The 25528-nt window shown below is 43.5% G+C and overlaps 1 protein-coding gene and 1 non-coding gene across 2 annotated transcripts; both read left to right on the plus strand.

Moving 5' to 3' along the window:
* The first annotated feature begins 325 nt into the window (after positions 1-325).
* On the plus strand, positions 326-23552 carry SNX5 (sorting nexin 5). The gene is made up of 13 exons (XM_068524920.1): positions 326-488; positions 10158-10262; positions 11374-11484; positions 12540-12661; positions 13690-13813; positions 14489-14584; positions 15797-15902; positions 15985-16060; positions 17313-17352; positions 17442-17528; positions 18766-18925; positions 21431-21516; positions 22763-23552. Exons 1-13 carry the CDS (start codon positions 438-440, stop codon positions 22811-22813), a joined length of 1215 nt encoding a protein of 404 aa, XP_068381021.1. The 5' UTR covers positions 326-437; the 3' UTR covers positions 22814-23552.
* Positions 5318-5554, plus strand: LOC137750785 (small nucleolar RNA SNORD17). Its single transcript, XR_011070570.1, has one exon. It is a non-coding gene; the product is annotated as a small nucleolar RNA SNORD17 (small nucleolar RNA).
* Positions 23553-25528: the final 1976 nt, after the last annotated feature.

The raw sequence follows: 25528 nt of genomic DNA on the forward strand, positions 1-25528 counted from the left end.
GTTTACGTCAGAGCTCGTCGCCATCTTGGACTCCGGCTGAATAATAAATTCCCTCCCCCTAAGAGCGCGCAGCCTTTCTTGAGACGCGCCTCGCTGCGAGAGTGTTAGGGGCAGCGCGTCCCCGTGGCGGCCGGTGGTCGGCGGCTTCCGCGTGGCTCGGAGCGAGGGTAGGCCCCGCGTAGCTTTTTTGCCCAGCTCCAAGATGGACGGCAGCGGGGACGGGGGAGGCCGCCCTGGGGGAGCACGTGGGGCGCCGCTCGCCTTTCCCGGGGCTGCTGGGACGGTGGAGGAGTCGCGAGGCCTCCCGCCGCCGTCGGGCAGAGAGGCTGGCGGAGGCGGGGCCGCGGCCGCCCCCGAGACGAGCCCTGGCGGCGGCGGCGGCCCAGCCTCTTCTCTCCTCGCACAGCCAGGCGGCCACGCTCGAGGCCCGCGTCGCCATGGCCGCGGTTCCCGAGTTGCTGCAGCAGCAGGAGGAGGACCGCAGCAAGGTGAGGCCCTGGCCGCCCTCGGCCCCCGGGCCGGGAGGCCCCGGCGGTCACCCAGACCCCACGCTCCTTGCCCTGGTTCCCGGGAGGGGCTCGCGGGGCAGGGGCCGGAGACGCGGGAGCGCGCGCTCGGCGTGGAAAGTTGATAAAACTTCTCGGGGGAGACCGCGCGGTGCACGCGAGATCCGCTTTGCAGCAAACGACGGAGCTCGAAACCGCGCCCCAGCCCCTCCAAAATACTGGGGAAATTCAGTCGAGTCAGGTATCGGGAGTGTGTCTCTTGCAACTTCAAAAGCGCTCAGTGCGCCGCTCCGGGAGGGAGTGCTGTCGTTTTTAGCAGGTGCTCAAATAGTTGAACTTAATTTTCGTTCTTAAGATTTGCGTGTTGATGTAAGTTACCCCCTTGCCGCTTGGATCTTGAGGTGTAAAAGGTGACTAATACAGTCAATTTATGTCACCATAGCCAATTGAAGATTGAGGCAAGCCTCCACTTTGATTGGTCCTTTACTCGTAAGTTAGTTTGAAATTTACAGGGGTTGGTATGAGCCGCAACGTTTTGTGCAGAATCGTCAACAGAAACGTTTTTCTAACAGAAAATGAAAAAAAACTAATCTAGGAATTCGAGGCGCTCTGACATTCAAGTAACGTGGAAGGCATCTCTTTAGAAGTCAAAGGCATCTTTGATCCACAGCTCTTTGGAGAGACCTTTTCATCTAGTGGTGCCAAAGCTCGCATACGGCTGCCGGATTGTTCAGCAAGGGGGTCACTGCTGTATTAGTTACTGAAATGAAGCGTGAGGATAGGGTCTTGGTTGGGGTATTTTTATTTCTTTCTAAGTGGAAAGAAGTAATTTTTTTTTCCCCTCCCTAAAGCCGGAAGTGGGAACTTGAGAACCATTCTTTCTAGAACATTCCAAAGGTAGTTTTCTCTCTAGAAGTTTAGTTGGCTGAATAGAAATTTGGGTAGATGGATTTCCCCCCCCCATCCCCCACCTTCCATCTTCTTTCTTGGTCCAGAATTTATTTTAGACAGCTCTTTACAACTTCAACCGATCTTCCTATTTGTTAGTATAGTATACCTGTGGTTGGTTTTTAAAATAACTTCCCCACCATTCTGATCCTTGAGCAAAAGAGGATTCTGAAGGCTGTTTCCTGCTTCCTGGTTTTAGTGACTACAGGAAAGGATTATATAGAATTATCTTCCTGCTTTTCTTTTAATTGCAGAAATAAGGAAATAATAAACTTAATAAAATATTACTCTAACACGTGGCTTCATTTTCCTTCCTGATATCCGATACTAGTCCTGGGATGTGGATCAAGTCTAGATGATTTTTACTGTTCACCAAAGGGGAGTTTGGGACAAGAGTGAAATAACAGGAGGGCAAATCTTGGGCAAACTGTTCTCTTGCTGTAATTCAATTTTGTTAGTTAACTGAAATATTTTACGTTTTTGCTGAAAATGTAAGTTTAAACTTTCTGATTGCTTTGGGATTTCCATGAGGATAGGGGTTCTTGAGGTTTAGATCCGCTAATAAGGCAGGGAACATAATTAATTCTTGAGGATTTTGAGTGCTGCTGCAGAACTTTTGGCTAGTTCAGCAAAACAGGAGTACTGGCCTATATCCGGTAGCCTGGCACTTTCATTTAGTCGTATCCTTTTGAGCTGAAGGTGTTGATTTGTCTTCTTTCCCAGAAAGCAGTTGTATGATTAATTTGTTGTTTAACTAGTCCTCTACTGATGGGAAAGATGGTGTTCTGGTCTTTAAATTTAGAAAAGTAAGGTTTTGCTAAGTCGAGCCCCTGAGAAATTTAACTGAACCTTTAACATCATTAGGCCGCATCTTCACGATAAAGAAACTGGCGTAGTGCAGCCCCCGCCCCGCCTCCCGCACTGGCTGCATCAACTTTCTAAGGTGTCTGGAGTTTTTAATGGTTGGGGAGAGAAATGGAGATTATGCAGGACCTTGTTCCCATAAGATATTTACCCAGGCCTCCTGTTTGCCAAAAGGTCCTTTAAACAGCGGCATCACGTTTAGGCTCCCACTCACGGACTCAGTGTATGTCTATTGTGATGAGTCTTGGTCCCGTTAGTCTTGCCAACCTACGGCAAATGGAGTGCCAGTCCTGATTGTCTCCTGGGATTTTTATTATTCTTAACTTGTTAGTGGACTGAAGCAAATGATCGCACAGGAGGGCTTTGTAAGGGCCCTCCCCAGCCTAGTGCTGTTACTTTCACCTTAACTTTCACTAGTTGGTTACATGGGCTTTGGGTGGACAGTGTTTCCTTCCCAGAGCCAGTCATTAACGTTTTACATTTATGCTGCTGCTCTGGTTTGCAGATTGCTAACTGGTGTGGAAGTTGTCTCTAGGGACACCACTCTCCACCAGCTTAGATGAAGAGTGTTAAAATTTATGTTAGTATAGGAACAGTCCTGAATTTTCACCAATACTGCAGCAAGTCCAGAGTAAGTGATTCTTGTGTGGACTAAAGTTTTCTACTATGTTTATGGCTTGACTTCTTAAATTCGGGAAGTGTGGCTTCTCAAAGCTGCCCAAGCCTTAGTTCTGGATCAGTAACTTGCAGACAGTGTCTTAAGATCCCCATTTGTGAATACTACTATAGCAGGTCATGATCTGCCCACTTTTTTTTTTTTTTTTTGGCTGTAGGAAGAAATGGCTTAGGGCGTCTATGAGAGAATTTTCTGGATTCTGAGATCCAAATTCTCATTTCGTATGAGACCTAGTAAGTGACTAACATCTAACGTAGAGCTTCAGTTTAAACCAGGGTTTCTTAACTTGAACGCTACCGATTGACATTTTGGGCTTGATAATTTTTTGTGGGGGGGAATTGTCCTTCCTGCGCATTGTAGCAGTATTCCTGGCCTTTATTGGGTGACCATAACTCCCTTCCCTTCATCAGTGACAGTCAAAAATAAATGCAGACACTGTCAAATGTCCCTTGGTTGAGAATCACCAATTTGAACTTTCTAAAATGGTGTGATATGGGTGGGTCAGATTGTGTTAGAGGCTAGTCTTTAGTGTGCCAGTTTGTTTCAAGTTTTTTTTCAGATGCTTGATAAATTCTAAGGAAATAGCAGGCCGTTTAAAACATCAGCATCGTTGACTATCTTTGGTAGAATTAGCCTTCCCCCCACTATTGAGGAGCCTTACCAAAAAATGGTAAAGGGTTCTGGGCAGTTGAGAGTTACAAACTCTACTCTGTTTACTATGTTGGAGTTCACTGCCCCCTTTGGACAGTGGAAACCTGAGGCTCGGATGCCACAGTACTCACAAAGCATTGTGGGGCAGAATTGAAGTTCACTGAGAAATGTGCTACAGGGTGGAACTTGGTTTAAAAATCCTGCTTTTTTGCTCTGTTGTCCTGATTGCTTGAGGAAATTAGGATGTACTTCTGTAGGTCAGTAGTACCACTGGCCAGTGGTGAAAGGCACATGCAGTGAAGTTAGGTTGTATTTAGGGAAACAACCTTTTAATGAACCCAGTTATTCAGAGAAAAGTATTTTTGAGCTTTATAAGTTCTGCCTTTTATTTTTGAAATAGCGAAGGGATAGTGGGACATCTTGTCTTGCCTGAATAGCAAATTTGTTTTTTTTACAGGTTCAACTTGAGAAGTTTCTTTACATCTTTACATGAGAAACTAGTTCCTCCCCCCCCCACCAAAAAAAAGATACTTCACCTCCAACACCTGTATATTTTCTGATTGGCCATTGAGTTACTCTTAAGAAGAGAGATTTCCACCTAAAAGGGGGATATGGAATTTCTCAACTGTTTCATACCCCAAAGGCAAACCGTAAATACACAGGGAGGAGTGAAGTTGCAGTTTGAGGTTCAGGAGAGACTGAACTTTAGTTTAGAGATTGGGTTCTTGGCTTGACTCCCCCCCCCCCCCGCCCCCCTTCCGTTTACAAACTTGGTGTAACTTTTTCAGGCACTGCTATATGGTCTGAAGAGGAAAGTGTAGTTTTCTCAAAATAGTTGCTTATGTTAATCTGTGGTATGAGTTTTCTGCCAGAAGAGTTTATGGTTTACTTGTTTTTGAGGGGCAGATCCCTAAGCCTTTGGGTCTAGTTAGTGTAAATGGTGAGGAGCCACAAATGCAAGTGTCGCCAACCTGAAGGCTTTCACCTGATCTTTAATGAAGAGCAGTACAGAGCTTACATGTTGTGCTAGTGGGGACCAGGTATCTGGTGAGTGATGAAGGGCTGAAATGTTTATATCTGAAAGATCTGGGAAATGTGTGGTGCCTCTGACTGGCGTACAAGGAATCCCACCAGGAAGCAGGCAAGCTTTTCTTCTCTCCACGCTGCCATTTGTGTCTTAAGCTCATGACACAAGCTCAAGGTCAGCTCTATCCACGTTGCTGAAGCATCTTTGTTGGTGAAGGTAAATTTTATTCTCAAATCTTTTTCTATTTCATCTTGGGTTGATCATAAAGTAAGACTGCTTTGTAGTAAGGAGTTGTGGACTTGATAGACCAGGAGGAACTTTTGGAAGGGAGACTTGATGAAATCTAGTAGTAGGTGAAGGGCTTTAGCTTTGAATGGAGGAAATGAGTTTTTTGTTTGTGGCAGCTGCTTCCTCTGTAGCAGTGGTATGTTGATTCCCAACAGAATTTCTGTGCTAGGAGATCATTATAGATCATATGGTTCAACCTTTCACTTTGTGAACTCCTGAAAATAATCCAGGTATCTTGCAATTAGATGGATTGTAATTAGATGGATTTCACAGTGAATTTTGTTTTAGCCAATAATTCAACTTAATCTCTTTCTGGTTCCATGTTGGGATTCCACTAGCTCGTGGGCTTGCAGCCTTGTGAAATGATGATTCAGTTTATCCATTCGCTGAGTGCGCTGCACTGACCTTCTTCCAAGCCTGGATTTCTGTTCTAGGAACTCTGGGCTGCATAGCCTCCAGATGCCCTGCAGTCTGCAGTGTTCTACTGTGGACAGCTTGTGTGTTGGTGGACTACCGGTAAGAATGGTTGGTGTCAGCAGGGATGGGTCCCTGTGGGTCTCATCTCACCAAGATGAGTGGTGGAAATCTGATCACTTGCTGCAGCTCTTTATTTAGTTGTTAAGCTTGTGGCTAATTTCCATAACTATTATCTATGTTAGTAGACTGAGATCTAGAAGTCTTTGGTTCTGTTGTCCTTGAGGACTATGATATATTGGCAGGCCTGAATTATAGGAAGGGAGAAGCCAGTGGTGGGGGGAGGGAGATGAACACAGATACCTGTAAAAGCAGCTCATGTATTGCACACAGTCAATTCAATTGTTTTTCATGCACCAGTGCCTCAGGGATAAGTGGGATAGAACATAGACAAGTTTTGGTTACCTTCAGAGTGGGAGAAAATAGTAAGAAATAATTCAGTACCATTACAGTATTTGAACCATAAAGAGGGGTTCGGAGAAAGATACAGTATTAGAATTTCTTACAGAGCACGTCCTTCCTGTGAGCTGAAACAGTAACAAAGTAATATATGTTTCATAAGTATGTATCACGTGAGTCAGTTTTCAGAAATTACTGCAAATCCACTGTGTCTGCCGCAGAGCATTTTTGGATTTATTTCCTCACTAGTGAGTATTGGACTAGGCAAGGTATCTGTACCTGTCCAGCTGAAATATGGCCTGGTTGTTTCTTGCCTGTTCTGGCTCCATGCTGCTTACAGACCATTCAAAGATGATTTGTCGTATTGGCCCTCTCCCTGGTAGGGGTCTTTAGTACCTTAGCCATTGGGTGAAGGGAAAGCAAAGCAGAATCCTTAGGAGAGAAACAGTTTGAAGGAGAGGCACACTGATGTGTAGCATGTGCTGGCTAAGTACATTTCTGCTTCGGGACTGGAGAATGGAAAGTCATTTCAGTGTATACATGCAGGCTTTTCTTCTATCTGCAGTAGTTTCCTTGCAACATTCAAATTAAGATGGAAATATAGGGGCTGGCATATTCAATTTCTTGCATGTATACAAAACTGGTTAGACTTAAGTGGCTATTCAACTAGACCCTATTCTAGCAGATCAGAGTTACTGTGGAGATGATTTCTTCCCATTGTGTTTTGTCATTTGGCTGTATGGCAGTAGTGTAAACTGGAGTCTGCAGCTGCCATAACATTTTTTATACTTTATATATCTTCTTCTGTGGGTTCTGAATTTCTGAATCTGGCTTTCTGTGTTGCCCAGCCACAGAGGTGCTCTTTGCCATCTCTGTGCCACTTAACCTTTTGAAGAGGAGGCTTTGCAATGGCGTTAAATTAAAGTCGTGTACCAAAGTGAGTCATAAGTGAGATCTGGACCAAAAGTGGTCCTTAGCAGCTCAGAGCTTTGCAGATCTGTCCTGTGGCTAGTGTCAGGTGCCCCAGCTGGGAGGCTGATGAACAAGTGAGGGAATGCACAAGGATTGATTTAGTTTTTCTCCTTTTCAGCTCTCTTACCAAGCCTTCAGATTTCTTAAAACAGTTAAAATTTTGTTCTCTAAATGAAGCAATGCTTGTTTACCCCCTTTTTTTCTCACAAAGATCACTGTAATCCTTACTGTAAGGATTAGTCTGATAAGGAAGTATATTGGGGACTGAAACTCCATCTAAAACTTGGAGTATGTGATGTAGTGGTTTCTGTGGAAATCTACAAAAGAAAGTCTGTTTTAAAACTTAACATTGCGCATTGGAGAGTAAATGTGTTTTAAATTTGATTCTCACCAGGGACCTAAGGGAATGGGAAAGGGAAAGTTAACGTCCCTAAGGTTAGACTCCGTTCTGAAGCCTGCCTCTGAAGCCTGCCTCTGAAGCCTGCCTCTTCCTGCTGCTTTAAACAGCTGTCCCAGTCATTTTGACACCTGTGGCCCAGGTCAGACAGTGTTGGCCAACAGGGCTAAGGCAGCACTCTGGGCACACACTTAGGCTAGGGGGCAGAGATGGTGAGTGGGTGAAAGTTTATGGAGGCCTGTCACCCACTCGCTGTACCCTCCACCCTGTTGATTATTTAGCAAGTATTGTGCCTTGGGGCTATGGAGTGTTGGTTCTGTTGACCAAGCAGAAAAAGGAATGCTGAGCTTTTAATCACAGTTGATGCTTCCGGAGTGAGGAGGCAGTGCTGACTTAGAAGCTTTAAACATTTCACAACTTTTTACTCCTTGGTGATTTATGGGCTTCATTACCTGGAGGGTTATCTTGCTACAATACAAGAAAGTTCCTTTGACTTGTGAATAGGGATCATTTGAGTTGGTGATGGTCTGCATACTCAGAATTTTGCCACCATCTTTTTTCAGACAATTCTTTAAGGCCTAAATGCAGACTTTTTCGTGTTATCTGTTGTGGGTTTCTTTTTTTTTTTTTTTTTAATTGTTTGTTTTGTTTTTGTGGTGGGGTGGGAGTGTTCATCATGTCAGGTGGTGGGATTGTTGAGTCCCTTCCTAGGGTGGTATATTTAGGCAAAAGTGATTACTGCTGGAGAAGCTGGGTGCTTGGCATCTTGTTACAGTGCACAGTCTTTCCAAACCTCTAGTGGTTTTTGTTATTTTGTGTCTTCATCATACTCTTACACTAAAAAACAAAATGTCTTTACTGACAAGAAGATAGTAACACAGTGAATAACCTGGGCTGTTACTTCTGTATGGTTGGAGTGTGGGAAAGAGGTGACATCTGATGTTGGCTGGTGAAGTCCATCGCCGCTTTGACTGGTGCTTCAATGAGCCCCGTTTACTAGATTACATTCCCCTTGGGTCTTCCAACCCTAATTCCCAAGGCAGTCCTTGTGGTGCTCGCGGGCTCACTGGGCTTGGAGTGAGCTAAAATGGAATCGACAGTATGTTCAGAAATTGAGAGACTGCCGGAAACCAGGATTTGTGACCTCGTTAGGAAATGGAATTTCAGGAAACATGGCTGTTGTTGCTGAACTCAGGGAAATGCACCTTAGACACGGTCCCTGGGCGGCCCCATCTTTCCACCAGTAACCTGACCCACTTTATTCGTGTACTGACTCTTGACGCATACAAACATGAGATCAGTGGGGTGGCCAGTATTCTCTGCAGTCAAATTTAGTGTATATTTTGAGGTCTTTTTGAATGCTGCATTTGCCCAGTGGTAAATTATCAGAAGGAAGGAAGCTTTTATCAGAAATGTGTCAGAGCTAGAGTCACAGCTGTGATAAAATGAAGTATCCCTGACCTTGAAGCTTTATCTTTGTTTGCAAAGATTTCATAAATGGACATGTGAAAATTAAGCCAAACAAGCAAATATTTCATAGGAGTCATCAAGAATTCACTTGGAAGATGTATTTAGGTTGACATGCCAGGAACTGTTAAGTATATTGTGATCTTAATAAAATACTTGATGTTAAAAATCAAGTTCTGGTGGCAAGAATGTGAGCCTTAGTTCTTAGAGGAAAGCCATTGTTCTAGGGCTCACTCTGGTTTTTGCAATTAAAATTTAAAAAATTTTTTTCTTGGTCACAGTGCTGAAGGAAAAAGGGAAGTACTGACAGTTTCTGAAATACTACAAAGGAGAGAGAAGTAATCCATGTGTTCTTAGAGAATATGTTTAATCTTTTTATACCTAATAGAACCAGTTTTTCTATTTTCAGAAGTTCATCAGTCTTTGGTCTTTTTATTTTGAAGAAAGGAATTCAAAGGGAAATTTAGAGGGAAAAGCTCAGGATTCCCTGTTCTCTCATCCTCTTAACTCCAGTCTTCACTTGACATTTTCCTTGTGTTAATAGTCTAGAGGGTTCTGGCAACTTTAGCACTAGCTTACAACTGGGGGCTGGGGGAAGGATGGGATGTTTAATCCCTGCAACCTCTTATTTGTGTCAGGCCTTCAGATCCACTGTCAGCTTGTCTCTCTTAAGAATGAAAGAATTTATCATATTTTAGATTCAGTAGGAAAGCTTTTTTTTAAGGAAGACCATTTTAACGACTTTTTCCTAACAGTCCACTTCTTCCAAGAATTCTTTTTAAACAGGCAAAACTGGAGTTGGATATTATTTTCCTCTGAGTTTCCAACTCACAAAAATCATTTACTTTTGTTTCCAGGGCAGTGCTCACACTTCTCCCTTATATGTAATCGCAGTGGAATTCTGATAATTAAGGCCTTTGTTGGTTTTTACAATTCACTTCTTATGTCTAGATTTCTCATCTCCTTGACAGTCCCTGAATATAAATAGGTCCACTCTTGAGTGGATTTTTATCTCTCCACCCTAGATCCCATATCACCTGACTGTTCTCTGTACTTCCAAGTTTTCCCAGCCTCTAACTTTCAGATATACATACAGTCTGTTAATGCCTCTTGAATGTTCTTGTAATTTGGGCATTTATGGAAGAAGTTCAAGATTTCATTCTATCCAGTTGAAGCCTTCTTATTCTTAGTACAGTTCTTCAAGTATTTGGTTAAATGTATTTTTCATGGACACAAAGTATGTAATGTACATGATATTAGAATCATATAGTTGCTTTGTTTAGATTACAGGAATTCACTGGACCCACCCATGCATTTAAGAGCAGGTTTCCCCACAGTTTCAAATATTATCTCAACTGACTTTGTTCTACATAGAACAATAGAAGTCTTATATAGACTGCTTTTTAATTACTGGCTCCCCATTTTTTGAAAGGATACTTTTTAGGACTAAAATGAATTTGAGACTAATAGCCAAAAAATGTATTTCAGCTGAGATCTGTATCAGTGGACCTGAATGTTGACCCCTCGCTTCAGATTGACATACCTGATGCACTCAGTGAGAGGGATAAAGTCAAATTTACAGTGCACACCAAGGTAAGTGACAGAATGACTTCAGTAATAACAACAGTGCCAGGTTGCAGCCTTGTTATTCACAGTGGGTGTGAGAAGAGACCTAGTGACCTGAGTGCAGTGTGGTACTCCTGCTAAGTGAGGCCCCTCCCTCCGCTTGCTCCTAGTAAGCATCAGATGAGTGCTCTTCTTACAGCATTTTCTACTGTGGTGGAGCCCTGGGGCTGTGGGCTTTGCTGGTGTTTAGTGTGGCTTGTGCTCTGCTCCGTGGGGAAGCAAACCAGGCAGAGCCACAGAGCTGGAGCCACCTGCCACAGAACTCCACCTTTGTTTTTAATTTGCATGCGTGGGAAGTGCTTGCTTTGCCCATATTTACTAAGTTCTTGGCCGTCACCCCACCTATTATGATTCAGAAGAGGTTTTTTTCGTCCAGATTTTTAAAAAATTTTACTTTGAAGTATAACCGATATATAATGTTGTGTTAATTTTTCTCCAGATTTTTAATTTGACAAAAGCAATATGCCAATCTGTGAAAAATATAGAAAGTTTAATTTCTTGGGATCTTTTCAGGAACATTTTTAGCCTCCTTTCTCCTTCCATACTAGTTAAAATGTATTGAGTGCTTGTCTTATGCCAGGCACTTTTGTAAAGGGTTTACATGGGCTTAATTTTCTCTTTCTAACAATCTTATGGTATTCTGTTATCCCCATCTTACAGGTGAGGAACTGAGGTACAGGTTTAAATGAAGTAAATGGCTGAGGCACAATTTGAGTCAGGAAGTTTGAAGCTAGAGCTCTTGGTTTATGCCATCTCCAGCATAATATTGGTAATATGTTGTCTCTGAGGTCCCCTCCCACGAGGTTTTCTCTGCGTACCTTGGTGGCTTGATTAACATACCTGTCACTCAGGCAGCGTGAGGCCTACGTGATTATATCTGTCTGAGTTGACCTGAAAGGTGGTGTTGTGTGACTAGAATTCCGTAAAGAATGTGCTGAATCTTAGCTTTGTTCTTTAGTGGATCTCATTAAAAAACTGGATGTTCTATTATGCAGAATTTTCCCATAGTGCACTGCATGAAACCCAAGCCACTTTATCTGAAAATAGTAGTTAACAGTTACTTCTTTTTTCTTTACAGACCACGCTGCCCACGTTTCAGAGCCCAGAGTTTTCTGTTACAAGGCAACATGAAGACTTTGTGTGGCTACATGACACTCTTATTGAAACTACAGACTATGCTGGGCTTATTGTAAGTACATTTTGGGTAATCAAATAATTACTGAAGCCAATTTCTTCTACCTTGCTGTTCATTTTGTTTTGAGAGACTTACCCACTTTTTTTTTATAATAGATTGTGAAAATAGTCTGATTTCATTTGTCAACTAGAGTATGTGTTCACTATTACTGGTAAAATCTAAAGTATGTGAAAATAGCGTTTTAGCTGTAAGATGAAGCATAGTCTTATATTCTGTACAATAAAAGAGAGTAAGCAGTTTCATGGTGTAAAGTCCTGTCTACCTTTGTGTTTGGCATTTCTCTGGCATTTCCTTTCAGCCATCAAGTGGAATTGATCTCTGCTGGTGGTAGTGTGTGCTGGGTTTCTCAGGTGTGTTCTGCTGAAGGCGTAAAGGGGGCAGTTGTCTTTGTGCTCGGCCCTTGAGAGTTAATGCGTGGCTCTGGGAAGAGACTTAGCTGATTTTATTTATTTTTATTTTTTGGCTGCACTGTGCAGCTCGCAGGATCTTAGTTCCCCAACCAGGGATTGAACCCGCGCCCTCGGCAGTGAAAGCGTGGAGTCCTAACCGCTGGACTGCCAGGGAAGTCCCTTAGCCGATTTTAAAGGAGAGAGAAACACGGCTTTTCCTGCCAGGCCAGCTGAAGAATCTGGCCAAATAGTTAAACAAAGTCAGTACTGAAGCTTATGTTTAAGAATGTCCACGCAAAATTAGAATCTTTTATCCTCTGGAATAAATTCCTTTATAAATCCAGAGATTATTATCTTCATCGTACTTCATTGGCTTCATTTTAGCATTGATTGTAATATATAAATTAAACTGACAATTGAAGCAGGATAAACTGTCCTACCTACCAACTGTCCAGTGATTAACCGAGCAAATGATTGCAGTCAAAGTGAGTGCCCGTTGTAGGGGACACTTCTTTTAAATGGCCGAAAGGAATAAGGTTAAGAGAAAAGTGCAAGTTGATTTTCAGGCAGCCCCACTGGGCTCCCTGCCTCCTGTGCACAGGCACTGAGTTGCACGTCTCTGGGGGCGAGAACCCTCACAAGTTACTGCCTTGACTGCAGATTCCGCCCGCGCCTGCAAAGCCTGACTTCGACGGCCCTCGAGAGAAGATGCAGAAACTGGGAGAGGGTGAAGGGTCTATGACCAAAGAAGAATTTGCCAAGATGAAGCAAGAGCTGGAAGCGTAAGTGCATTTTCTTGATGGGGGCTCTACCCTTTGAGAATAAAAATGTGTGCAGAAACGAGAATCTGACAGCTAATTTCAGTTAATTAGTTACCTGGCTATTGTCTTCTCAAACCACATTTTGCAGAGTGTGGGTGAAGGGACCTGGTCTTTGTACTTTAGACATTGATTCCCTGGGGACTGCTGACACTGAGTAGATGGTGGTTCTATCTGTAGACCGTGCTTGTCGTGGAGTGTTGGTCTGGCATAAAGTGAAGAACTAAACGTTTGTCTTTATATATAAACAAGTCTTCAGGCTGTGATAACGTACAAAACTTTCTTCCCTGAAGTTTGTTTACCGGAAGTATAGCTGAAACTAGATGGCAGTGAGTGCTGCTACAAAGAAGCATTAATCTGGTTGTAATTCTTTCAAAGAAGAATGGATTCTTTATTCTGTATCATAGTTGGAGGTCTGCATACAGTTTCTTATGACGCCATCCTTGCACTTCTTTCCCTTGGCTCCCTCCCTTCTAAGGCATCCATCTCAGCGAGTCTCTTTAGCACGCTGCCACAGGCGCATTAGCCTGGTACCCCGTGGACAGCTCTGAGGATAGAGCGCTGAACACAACAGACTCAGGTTCCTACTATTGGGAAGTTCTGAGTCATCTCTAGTGTGTAGATTGAGATGAAGCCACTTTGTAGTTTCTGATGGTTCCAGGCTTTGTTAGACTCACTGCTGTGTACATGGCTGCAAAATTAAAGGGTTTTCATGGTTTTAAAGAAGCCAGTGTTTTGTGCTTAAGTACACGTGGGTTTGGGCTTCACAGACGTACCCTATCAACTCTGGTTATATCGCTTCCCCTTTCGGTGGCTGTTCCACAGATTCCAAAACGAGAACTGCCTTATTACCTAGTTGGATGCTACATTATACCAAGCTGCTTTGGGTCCAGTTGAGGTGTTCTGCATGGCTGGAGGAGCAGTGCAGTGAGGTCCCAGGGAGCAGTGTTGGGTGGTCAGCTGAGCTGAGGCCTTGTGCGCTTCTCTTCCAGTGAGTATCTCGCGGTCTTCAAGAAGACTGTGTCTTCCCATGAAGTCTTTCTTCAGCGGCTCTCCTCTCACCCTGTTCTCAGTAAAGATCGCAACTTTCACATTTTCCTGGAATATGATCAAGATGTAAGGCATTTTTATTCCATTTCCATGATCCAGTTAAAATGTACAAAGAATATACTTGATATATTTTCTGAAAAATTGACTTTCAAGGTTGAGTTTCTTATCAACACAACAGAAACCTTTCTTAGATGCTCCTCCCCTTGCCCACCTCCCCGAGGGCAATAGATCCAACGTGTAAGGCATTTTTATAAGATGTTGCATGTAAATATTTTGACCTTTATCCCCTCAGTTAAGCTTGGGATTATTCGAAAGAATTTAAGTTGATCCACATTTGTTTTTTTCATTGAAAGGGAGACATATGCTTGCTTTTTTACAAAAATACGTTACATTTCTTGCTGTTTAATATGTATGAGGCAAGCCCTGACCTACACATTTCCTCAGAAGTCTTCTAACCAGTGAATAATCAGCATAACAGAACAGTAATTCTACCAAGAATTTAAAGGCACTAAGACTTGATATTTATACCTAGATAGTTTTTCAAAATATCTCCTAAGTCACACTTTTAGAATTACAACCTGTGCTTAGATTTAGCTGTTTATTTGATATTTAGATCTGTTGTTAACGATGGAATTAGAGGTATCTTAAGTGTATGCTTATACTAGTAAACAGTTACTTGGAATGTGTTCAGGACTTGATGGGAAATATATGTACCGTTAACTGTTTTGGATTTCTCCTTAGCTAAGTGTTAGGCGGAAAAATACCAAAGAGATGTTTGGTGGCTTTTTCAAAAGTGTGGTGAAAAGTGCTGATGAAGTCCTTTTTTCAGGAGTTAAGGTAAGTGGCCTTTAGCTGTTTGAGAAAATTCTTCTCTTTGTGTGAATAGGTGACTTTTTGTTTCTTCAGAATAGGTATTTGTGAAACAAATAGTATTAGCTTCTCAAAAATGTAAATAATTTTTTTCAAATTTGGTTATTTTTATCTACTCATTGAATTTTCACTTATTTTCCAAAAATACTCCGTTCTTTCCCAGGAGAAGGGATAAGAACCTTTCCACACTTAAGTCTTCATTTTCTCCTTTTCTGTAAGGAGAGGTTACTCAGTTATTTTTTTAAAAAATAAGCTACAAGACCAGTATTTCATGCTATTCTCCAGAATTGCACTGTCCCCTGGTAGCCCCGGCCTCAGGTGGCAGTTGAGCACTTGACAGATGCAGTTGGCTGGTGTAATAAAGGAACTGAATTTTATGTTTTGTTTACATGCTGGATTTCAAGGACTTGATAGGAAGAAAGAACCATAAAATATGGGTTTTACCTATTTCTTTTTATAATGTGGTTACTACAAAAGTTTTAAGCGGCACGTGTAGCTCACATGTTTCTATTGGACAGTGCTGTTCTAGAACATCAAATAAATGTACAAGTTTCTCACTAGCCTTGTAGGTGTGGTTTATTTCTTCACTCCTCAGCCCCCCTCCCTGCTACCATAACAGTTACTGTCTGGTGTCTGACTTTGCCACTTGAGGGCTTGAGTAAGGAGCCCAGGGTGTAGGTGCTGAGAAAGACAGGGCGTTGTCAGAAATGTGGAAGCTCTGGGGCTGTCTCTGGCACAGCTGAAGGTGTGCTGTCCCCACGCATTGTAGGGGCGTTTGGCATCCCTGGTCAGTGCCCGCCAGATGCCAGCGTTTCCTCCCAGTCTGGAACCGAACACATTTGGCAGGTGCAGGTATCCGAGGCGAGGGAGCCACCCACCGGGCGGAACCACCGCTCTAGCGGAATTGCTGGAGGTTAGAGAGGATGCTGAGTTTTACTGGGCTGTGCTAAATGGCTCTTCAAAATGGTTCTCTCTGTTGACATTTCCTGCCAGCATTTCACTTTTCCTAATCCCAAGTATGAAAAGTCCATTTCAAAAAAAAAGTATTTTTATTTCCCTAGTCTTTAGAGGTTAAACTTATGCATAAGCTTATTTCTTTAGTGTTTTTTTATAATATAAAATACATATTTGTATTGTTAGAAGTTTTGCTTCTTAAACCTCTTTTTTCCTTCCCTTTAGGAGGTAGATGACTTCTTTGAGCAAGAGAAGCATTTCCTCAGTAACTATTACGATAGGATCAAGGGTTCCTGTGCAAAGGCTGACAGAATGACCAGCGCTCATAAAAGTAAATATGTTCGCCCATTAGCCCCTTAGTCTGCTAATGTGCCGGCTCTGCTCACATAAAAGGTCTGTCCTTGTTCCTGCAGATGTAGCGGACGATTACATCCACACCGCAGCCTGCTTGCATAGCCTGGCTTTAGAAGAGCCCACGGTCATCAAAAAGTAAGTTTTTGTTGGAAGACATTTTCTCTAATCCCCTAATTGAAAACTGTTGGGTGGTAAAATGGGTAATGACTACACAGGTTCAGTTCCGCTCTTGAGCCAAGCCCATCTCCGGTCGACCATAGTCTCCAGCACTCACTTTATACTATACACCCTCTGAACGTAAATACTTGTAAGACGTTTGTAAGGGACTCAGGGCACTTCTGTACCAAACGTGGTAGCTGTTGTCAAAGGCTTTATTTCTGTCAAACTTAACATGTGTCTGTTGTTGATTATTTTGATTTTGGAATTGTCTTTGAGAGAAGTTTGCTTTGTGTTTTCTGGCAAGTGGTGCTTGCGCTTTACTCGGTAATGCCCTGGGCTGACTTGAAGAGATTTGGTTAAGGTGGCCATAAGGGTAAAGTAATGACCCCAGTCTGATTTTGAGCATTTTTTTATATTAATTTTTCACAGTTTCTTCATTCTAGTTATTTCTGGTGTGAGATGGAATAGTTGGCCCCTTCCATACCTGTGGGTTCTGCATCTACAGCTTCAAACAATTGCAGATAGAAAATACTTGTTTTTAAATTCCAGAAAGTTCCAAAAAGCAAAACTTGAATTTACTGTGCATCAGCAACTATTTGTATAGCATTTACGTTGTACTTACAACTATTTACATAGCATTTACATTTTAGGCGTGGTAAGTAATCTAGAAATGATTTAACGTATACAGGAGGGTGTACGTTATACCATATAGATAAGGGACTTGGTCAACTGTGGATTTTAGTCTCTGTGCAGGGTGGGCACTGTATCCTGGAACCACCCCTCGCTGTTACTGTCAAATGACTGTGTTCTACCTACACCTAGGCTTGGTCTAGGGGGCGTTAGTATTTCAGACTTGAAAATGGGAGTCAGGCTGATGGCAGAACCAAGACAAACTAGTAGCGTATTTATGGCTTAGAACCTGACCTTGGCTAACACAAGTTTAACAGCGGATAAGAACTTGGGGACACGGGTTCTGCACAGCAAGGTGGCTGAGGGGCAGCAAGAGAGGCCAATGCCGGTGAGTGCGGCACTGGAAATGTGCTCGATTTCGTAACCGTCTTCTCTGCTAGATTGGGCCACTTGTGATGAAAGCATTGCTTTGATAAGTTAATTCTAAAGCGCCACAGACTAGGACTCCTGAATTTACCCATTCATGTCTTAGAACATTGATAAGATCATATTTCATACATGATTTAAGACCGTAAGCCAAAATCGTGTATATTTGCAGGTACCTGTTGAAGGCGGCTGAGCTATTTGAAAAACTTAGGGTAAGGATTTTTATGTTGGTCTTCAAGGTATGTATTTTATAATCTGTAGATTTCTGCTTAGATGATGGTGGCCTTTGGTTTTTTAACAGAAAGTAGAGAGTCGAGTCTCCTCAGATGAAGACTTAAAGCTGACAGAGCTCCTCCGATACTACATGCTCAACATAGAGGCTGCTAAGGTGAGGGAGTTCTCGCAGAAGAGGTCTGATGATACAGATGTATTCTCTTTGTTAAAAATGAAAGAAGATGGGAATTTGTCAGGATTGTTCATGTAAGTGATGTCAGCCTAAATAAAGAAGTAAACTGAGGCAAGCTCGAGTTTCTTCAGGAATAACAGAGGAGTTGCAGTGTGGGAAACACTGTAGCAAGCCACAGGAGAGTCCATTGAGGGTGTGGGGTGGGATGTATTTTGGGGCAAGGAGTGCAAAGAGGAAGAGTCTTTGGCAGTAAGATGGTTGGCGTGAGGGAGCTGGTCCCCAGCAGTCAGCTCATTGGCCGGTGTTCACTGGTCGGGAGGTAAGTCTGGGTCTCCTGTGTATCAGATGTTTGTGGGAAATCAGTCTCTCAGTTCTTAAGTTGTATAGTTATATTCTGAGGGTGTGGGTGTGTATCCTCCAGTTCCGTTTTAGATTGAAATCATCTCACAGTGACGTTCCTTTTTGTGACATTGTGTCCTTAGTTTGCATTGCTTAGGAACTTAGGGGCAGTAGGGCTGGTGCTGAGTAGACAGATAATGGTTTGGGAGATTATATGCTGTTGGATGCAGAGATAACCGGACACATGCCAAAGGGGCTATTTCTGAGGCAGAAAAGGCTTTGGGGTTGTGATCTTTTATTGAATTGCAGTTGTCACTGCATCCTTGGAGTCATAAAGCATTACTTAACCAAAAGCAAGGTGAAGTGGTCAGCAGAATGACCTTTGGGAATGGAACATGCATTCTTCACTGTCTACAGTGTCCTGAAGAAAAATGTTTAAATTATTTTTATATGAAATATACTAAACCTGGTAGCATAAAATTAGGTAGGGAAAATACCTAATGGGAAAATGTCATCAGGAAGTAGAAATTCATTCTTTCCCCCATAGTTTAGTTTTATTTTAGGTGACTTGTCTTGTGGCATGTTTTCTTAGAGAAAAAAATCCTGTAGTCGTCACTGTTTGGTTCCTTCTCTTGATCCATATAAAGAATTCTGGAAAGGCTGTCAACAATGTATTAAGCATTGCTATTACCAGCCTAATGTTGAGATTTAAAGGGGGGGGGGGCGGTGCAGGAGATGGTTGATGTCTGACATTTTAGGCAGTGCCCCAAGGTACTTGTCTGTTTTTTAGAGTACTTCAGATAGTCTTCCTGTTCTGTTCTAGAGATTTTTCGGTATAGGTTTAACTACCATGTATCATATCTGTTAATTTTCTTCTCAGGATCTCTTATACAGACGCACTAAAGCCCTCATTGACTATGAGAATTCAAACAAGGCATTGGATAAGGCCCGGTTAAAAAGCAAAGATGTCAAGCTGGCTGAGGCACACCAGCAGGAATGCTGCCAGAAATTTGAACAGCTTTCTGAATCTGCAAAAGAAGGTTGAGTGGGGCCACTCTTTATTTACTTTTTGCTTTTTATTTGGAAGTAATTTCAAGCTTACAGAGAGAAGTTGCACATATGGTACAGAGAACACCCATACATCCTCTGCTTTGTCACTTGCACACGTACATGTGCTCCTACTTGTGTGATTTTATAAACATATCTGGGTTGGGTTTTTTTTAACCTTTTGAGAGATTAAGTTGTATCTTTCTTAGTTGTTTTATCCCTGAAAACTTCGCTGTGTTTCTCTTACATCCCTGCAGTACAGTTACCAACTTTGGTAACCTTTGATACAATACAGAGTTGTCCCCTCCCCGACTCCTCCATGTCAGCACTTGGTGCTGTCTATTCTTTATTAACACAAGCCTTCCCTTCTCTCCCATAGTTTTTTTTTATCATCTTCATTAGACTCATGGATTCCTGTTTTCAAAAAGTTTTAAAATTCATGACTGTACAAAGTTATTTTGGTGTTCATACTGTCCAGACTGAGCCAGTGAGAGTGCCTTTAAAGCTGGCGTGTCCTTATGACACCCCCATATTTTTGAGGATTAGATGTTTCGTGCTAATCTTAGACCTTTTCTGCTCCAGCCATGAAAATCGCCATTTCTTCCAGGAGCCCAGATTGAGTGCTATGTGTGCTCATTTCTTCTGGGGTGCCTCTGCTTCTAGACCTTTCAGCCAACAGTGGGGAAATGTCAGGATGTGTGCACACGCGTATATACTCTTCAGGGATCATGAGTCTGTGATAATGACTCAGTTGTATTCCATCTCCACAGGGTTGGTTCTTGCCTTCTACCATTCCAGAGTAAGGGGCTTTTAAAATATAATTTAGGACTTCCCTGGCGGTCCAGTGATTAAGACCCTCTGCTTCCAACGCAGGGGGCACAGGTTCAATCCCTGGTCAGGGAACTAAGATCCCGCATGCCACGCAGCATGGCCAAAAAAATAAAACAAAATAAAATTGGGAGATGGTGTACCATGTCCATTGAACATGAGTGTAATAGGTAGTCTTTTTCTTAGTGGGGATCTCACTGCCCTGAAGTTCTTAGGGGCCATGGAACATGCCAGAGCAAAAAGTAAAGACTGTGTCTTCCAGAATGTGAATGTAAATTAGAGTGGACACTTGATTCACCCTCAGAACACCCTCCCCCTTCAAAACTCAGGTTTCCATTTGGAATCCGTATCTCATTATAAGACTGTTTCCTCAGAACTTCCCCCTCCTCTGTGGCGCTGCAATCCCGGTGTATCTGGAAGAGCTCTGCTCCTTTGTCTTGGCTCCTCTCTGTTCAGGACTCCGGTGCCCTCACTGAGGGACAGGGCTTCTCTGTACAGTCTTTGCAAATGGCCTGCAGACACGCCCCCATGGCTGCCCTTTGGATTCTTTCAGAGGAACCTCCTTCTCGCTGCACTGTAGTTTAAATAAAAACTCTAGCTTTTTGAAAAAAACAGCTAATTTAAATTTATAAGGAAAAAGAACACTTCAAAACTACTGAGTTGAAATCTTAGGTTATTGTATAGGCCAGAGTTTAGTGGCTTTGAGAATTTTTTTAAAGAGAAGCCACAAAGCTTTACAATGTGCCAGATTAGGCCTGTCTCTATTGCCCACGGTTTGTCCCTTTGTTGTTTGATCGTATCCTCCTTATTCAAAATGTAAGCCTGGGTGTACACTATTTAAAAGTGCAGTACTCTGTAGAATAATGAGATAAATGGCTCCTAGGCTGTTTGTCTTACGTTGAGGTTCTAAGGTTATGGCTGAATTGATGGGAGCTCTTGCAGAAGCACAGGGCAGTGGGCAGGTGTCCTGGGAGACAGATGGGTCAGTCTGGAGTTCTGGTCCTAGAGGGAAGGAGAAGAGCTTATTTTGACATCTGACAAGACCAGCCTGATATATCCAAGTTACTGTCGTTAAGATCACTATACATTTTTTGAGTTTTTATTTTTTAATGTGGCTGCTTGTATTACATTTCTGTTGGACGGTGCTGTGTAGACAAGATACAGGACTCTGAGCACCAGCTTAAGCTAAGGGAGGATTTTGATCACAGGAGTGATGGTGAGAGCTGCAGGGTAGAGCCTGAGTTCACAAGTGTGTGGAAGGAATCAGAGGGAGTCTGATAGGACAGTGATCCTGAATTTTCATGATGGATAAACACAAAGGTGGCATGTTCTGTAGCAATAGCCACAAAATAGCAGTTTTCAAAGTTTAAAAATGATCCATAAAAAAGGTCATTGGTGCAAGTATGTGTGGCCCACTACCTCCCTAGCCCACCCTCCACAAGCACTGGTTCCTAGAGGGAAAGGGCAAGGCAGCTCAACTCAGAAACCTCCAGGTGTTCAGGGGCCATTCTTGGTGACTGGGGGTGTGTTCCAATGGTAGAGATAATAAAAATGTGAGAAAATGTGGTGTAGGGTACCAAAGCTGTGGAGATCATTTTATTTGTAAGAATGGTATTTGGAAGTTAAAGATGAAGATTGTTCTGTTTTTCTTGGTAAACTTTGCTTTGTAGAGCTAATCAATTTCAAACGAAAGAGAGTGGCAGCATTTAGGAAGAATCTGATTGAAATGTCTGAACTGGAAATAAAGCATGCCAGGGTAAGTGTTATCTTCAAACTAAGTCAACTTTGGGGGGTCTTTTTCAAGTTATTTACCAATTCACTCTTCCAGTGTCATCAAGCAGGTGGCATTTGCTTTGTGGTTTTAATCCCCTGAGGTGTGGGTGGGAGCCACTTGTCAGAGTATTTTTTCCACTGCAAACCAAAACTCCGTATGTCTTGATGAAATACTGCTTTTTGAGAAGAGCATTCTTGGTGGCGGTTACCTAGCTTCTCTCTTGATGTCCTTGCGGGCCACACCCTGAAGGAGTTTTTCCAGTAATTTGTGAGCATCCATCATAGCATTTATAAGCTCTTCGTTATCTGGAGTTTTCATGGTAGATTTTTTTTTTAAATAGTTTTCGAATTTGCTAAGTGTCTTCTGATATTAAGTCCCTTTTGGTTTAAAAAGGAGGAAAACTTCCTCATAATGTTTGTAGCATAATTTAGCCCAGAAAAGATGGAGAACAGTGGTTCTCAGTGCTAGAGCATATTGAAATCCTACTGGGGAGCTCTTAGGGGTTTTTTGTTTTTGTTTTTTTTGTGCCCAGGCTCATTCACTCAGGGTTTCTGGGCTCTTTGGGTGGTTCCTGGGTGCAGCAGATACTGAGCCTCAGGGTGCTGTCTGAGCCAGGGCAGTCAGGTCACTGTCGCTGGCCATCTGCGCTGGTTAAAGCGGGAAGACTGAACGTTTGTATGTATTTTGAATTCCTTTATTTTGACCACAACAGAGATGCTTACTCACTTGCCTCTTTAAGTCCTGCTGTATATGGCCTTTTAAATTGGAGTTTTAAAGTATCATTTATGGGTCATTTATGCGTAGTGTTCTGAGTATTCTAGGGTTTTTGAATTCCTTTAAAGTGAGAACTTTGTACAGTATTTCCTGCCAAGTCCTATGTGAATATTTATCATTTGTAATCTCATTTATAATCTCACCCATAACTACTTTTTAGCAACTTTTTATCCAGTCTTTCCAAGGCTTTCAAATACCACATTTAGGTTAAGTCACATGAGCGGGATTGGCATGATGGCAGTGGGAGCAAACCTGGGGTGTGGGGTGGAGGTGCTGAAGTGCTGACCAGCCCTTCTGAGGGTGAGGAACTCCCCAAAGTGAAATTGGGGTGAGGGGAATTGTGGTTCAGGGGTCATTTAATGAAAAACAAGCACCCGACCAGATGTCTTGTGACAAGCGAAGTCGGTGGGTCTGAGGTCCGTGCCTCACCAGTGCCCTGACGTCTGTCTTCTAGAACAACGTCTCCCTCCTGCAGAGCTGCATCGACTTGTTCAAGAACAACTGAACGAAGGACGTGAATGTGAAGAAAGCCCGCATCACTTGCACTCAGATCATTACCACGGAAGATTTATTACCTTTGGCTTTAGTTTAAAATTATGTGAATAAATATTTTGATTTCTAAAGATCTTAACACTTAACCATGTTGGTTTAAAGATATTTCTATTGCATGCTACTTGGACATAACTAATCTTTATGCATTTAATACCTCAGAGTGGGTAGAATCTAAGTACTGGGTTCTTCTCTAATTTGTCTTTAGTAATTAAGAAAGGGTGCGGGAATCTTGCGCCTTCTGGAGTCTGTGTAAGCAGTGGCCTGGCACACACTGCCTCACTGTTCCCTGTGCCCATGCCCCTACAAACCGGTTACTTTAGGGTAGGTGCCTATTACAACAGATGAGTCAGCCGCTTGCTACAGGTAAGAGACATTCCATCTCTTCATTAGGTAATTTCCCCCTTTCTTACTCTTATGGTTCTTTAATCACCTTGAGTTGTTTGTACTATAACAAGAGCAAGAAAAATCTCATATCTTTATATACACCCTTTGCAACTCCATTTTTGTAGTTGGGAGATAAATATTTGCAGGGAAAGAAGCATCTTAAGGGTATAAGAACAAGTAATAAGGCCTTATTTAGAAGGTGGCCAGATCTACATTAAGAAAGATGTGAACCCCCTCCCTAATGGGGGGGGCGGTATGTGTGTGTTTGGACTTTTTATAAAGTGTACAATAAAATAATCCATGCTCTACTATGGAGTGTTTTTGTGGGAAACAAGGCCAGGTGCGCCCTGAGACTGCAGTCGCAGCTAAGCCTTGGGGGTGGTGAGGGCTTTGGTATCTGCCAAGCGTTGTCCCAGCCTCTGTTCTAATCTTAACAGTTTAGAAGACTACAGACCTGTTTTTAAGGGTATATTTGTCCCATCATCGGTGTGACTGAGCCTTAAGGTGGTGCCTGCCAGGTTTATGTCTATCTTTTGTAATTATTTGAAAGATACTTTGAGACTATGTAAAAAGTTTACCCACTGCTTTTAGCCTGTGTTTTAATCAGCCGTAACTGGTGTGAGGGTTGTAAAACTCTGGTTTTGGACACCATAGGTGACTTTTTCTGATGTTAAACTGATGCCGAAGTCTTGCCCTCCCAGCCAGTTACAGTGACTAAAATTTACTAAACAAGCCCAGACGCAGTAATTCCTGCCCCCTTCACGTGAAGCGTTTGGGAGGCGTGGTGCAGGAAGCGAGTGCATTTAAACAAGCTCTGCTCCAGTCTGGGTTCCTAACCACGTCTCGGTTCCCACACACCTGTCACCCCGGGATCCCCCACAGTAACACAGGCGTCATGTGGCGTTGGGGTGTGCGACTCTGCCTAGTGTGCCTGGGTCACAGCTGGTCCCAGGAGTTCTGGCTGTGGCTCGCCTTGCCTCAGCCCGTGACTGGGGGCCACTTTGGACTAGGTCTGTTGCTGGATGTGGAACAGGTGGTTGGGGCGCTGGGGTCCAAGTCCCGGCCCTGCTTGGTGGCTAAGGGGGCTCCCTTCTGAACCAGACAGATCTGTAAGGTGCAGCAATGCTTTAAACTAGGTGCCCCTCAAGTTAATTTTATACGAGTGATCTCGGAGTGTTTGTGTTTACCTTCTGCACTAAAGTCATGGGCCTGCTGGTCATTCATGGAACTGCATGGGGTTCTGGGCGGGTGAGGGTGTTTCTAGTCCTCCCCTTCCCTGCCCACGTCGGCCAGTGGAGCCATTGCTGCCTCTGCAAACCTGGGCTCTTCCTGAGGAGCCAGGCGACCTGGCTAAGAGGGAGCCGACACCCTGATGCAGGAAGGCAAGGCTCGGTGTGGGACTGGGTGTTGACATCTACGTGCCGCCTGGCGGGCGGCAGAGGGTGCAGACCCAAGGGAGGGGCTACCTTGTGCAGCCTCAGCAGGAGGAGAGCCAAGTGGGAAACTTACAGCTGCCCAGGCACCTTCCAGGGGCACAGGTGGGCACAGAGCATTCTAAAATGCTTTTCCTCAAGCCCATGGGTGAACTGTGGCCACTTCTGTGTGGTGTGTGGGAGGCTTTTGTTGGGGTGTCTTCTGAAAGCTTCAGTGCGTGTGCTGTAGGGTTGAGGATTGCTCTGAGAGACCTGGTAGCTAGTGACTCTTCTGTACCACATACAGTGCATGCCAGGTACTGCCTTCGCGGTTCATCTGAGGTGATGCCTAGACCCAGCTCTGTAAGAGGTGGTTTCCATTTGGAAGTCACTTTGCACCGTCAGCTTCCACCTGTAGGGGCAGAGGCACCCAGAGCCCACACTTGCCCTCAGCTTGTGGGACAGAGGGACAGCCCGGTGTCTGCAGAGTTGTTTCCGATGGTCTCTTCCCAGAGCAGCAGTCCTCTCTGGGTGACCCAAGACACTCTCTGTTGCTGAGGCTGTGCTCCTTGCGTTCTGGGACTGGTGTCAGACAGATGGGCGGTAATGGGTTCAGAGCTGGGCCGTGTGACAAGTCTGGAAGGAAGGCAGGGAGCACCACAGCTGGGCAGGGGCCGGTTATGAGCTTGAGAGACAGCTGGGAGCTGAGCGGTCCAGGAGGGGCCTCCCCCAGCCCTGTTCCCTGTGCCCCTCCCTTGCGTGGGCAGAGCAAAGTGACTCCTTGTTGCAGGTTTAGTTTGTTGCCATTCAAAAGGCATTTAACTTCTGTTTTTAATCTTTACTTCTGACTACTAAAGAGGAATTCAGACAAT

This window comes from Eschrichtius robustus, chromosome 16, assembly GCF_028021215.1.
Source record: "Eschrichtius robustus isolate mEscRob2 chromosome 16, mEscRob2.pri, whole genome shotgun sequence".
NCBI classification, from domain to species: Eukaryota; Metazoa; Chordata; class Mammalia; order Artiodactyla; family Eschrichtiidae; genus Eschrichtius; species Eschrichtius robustus.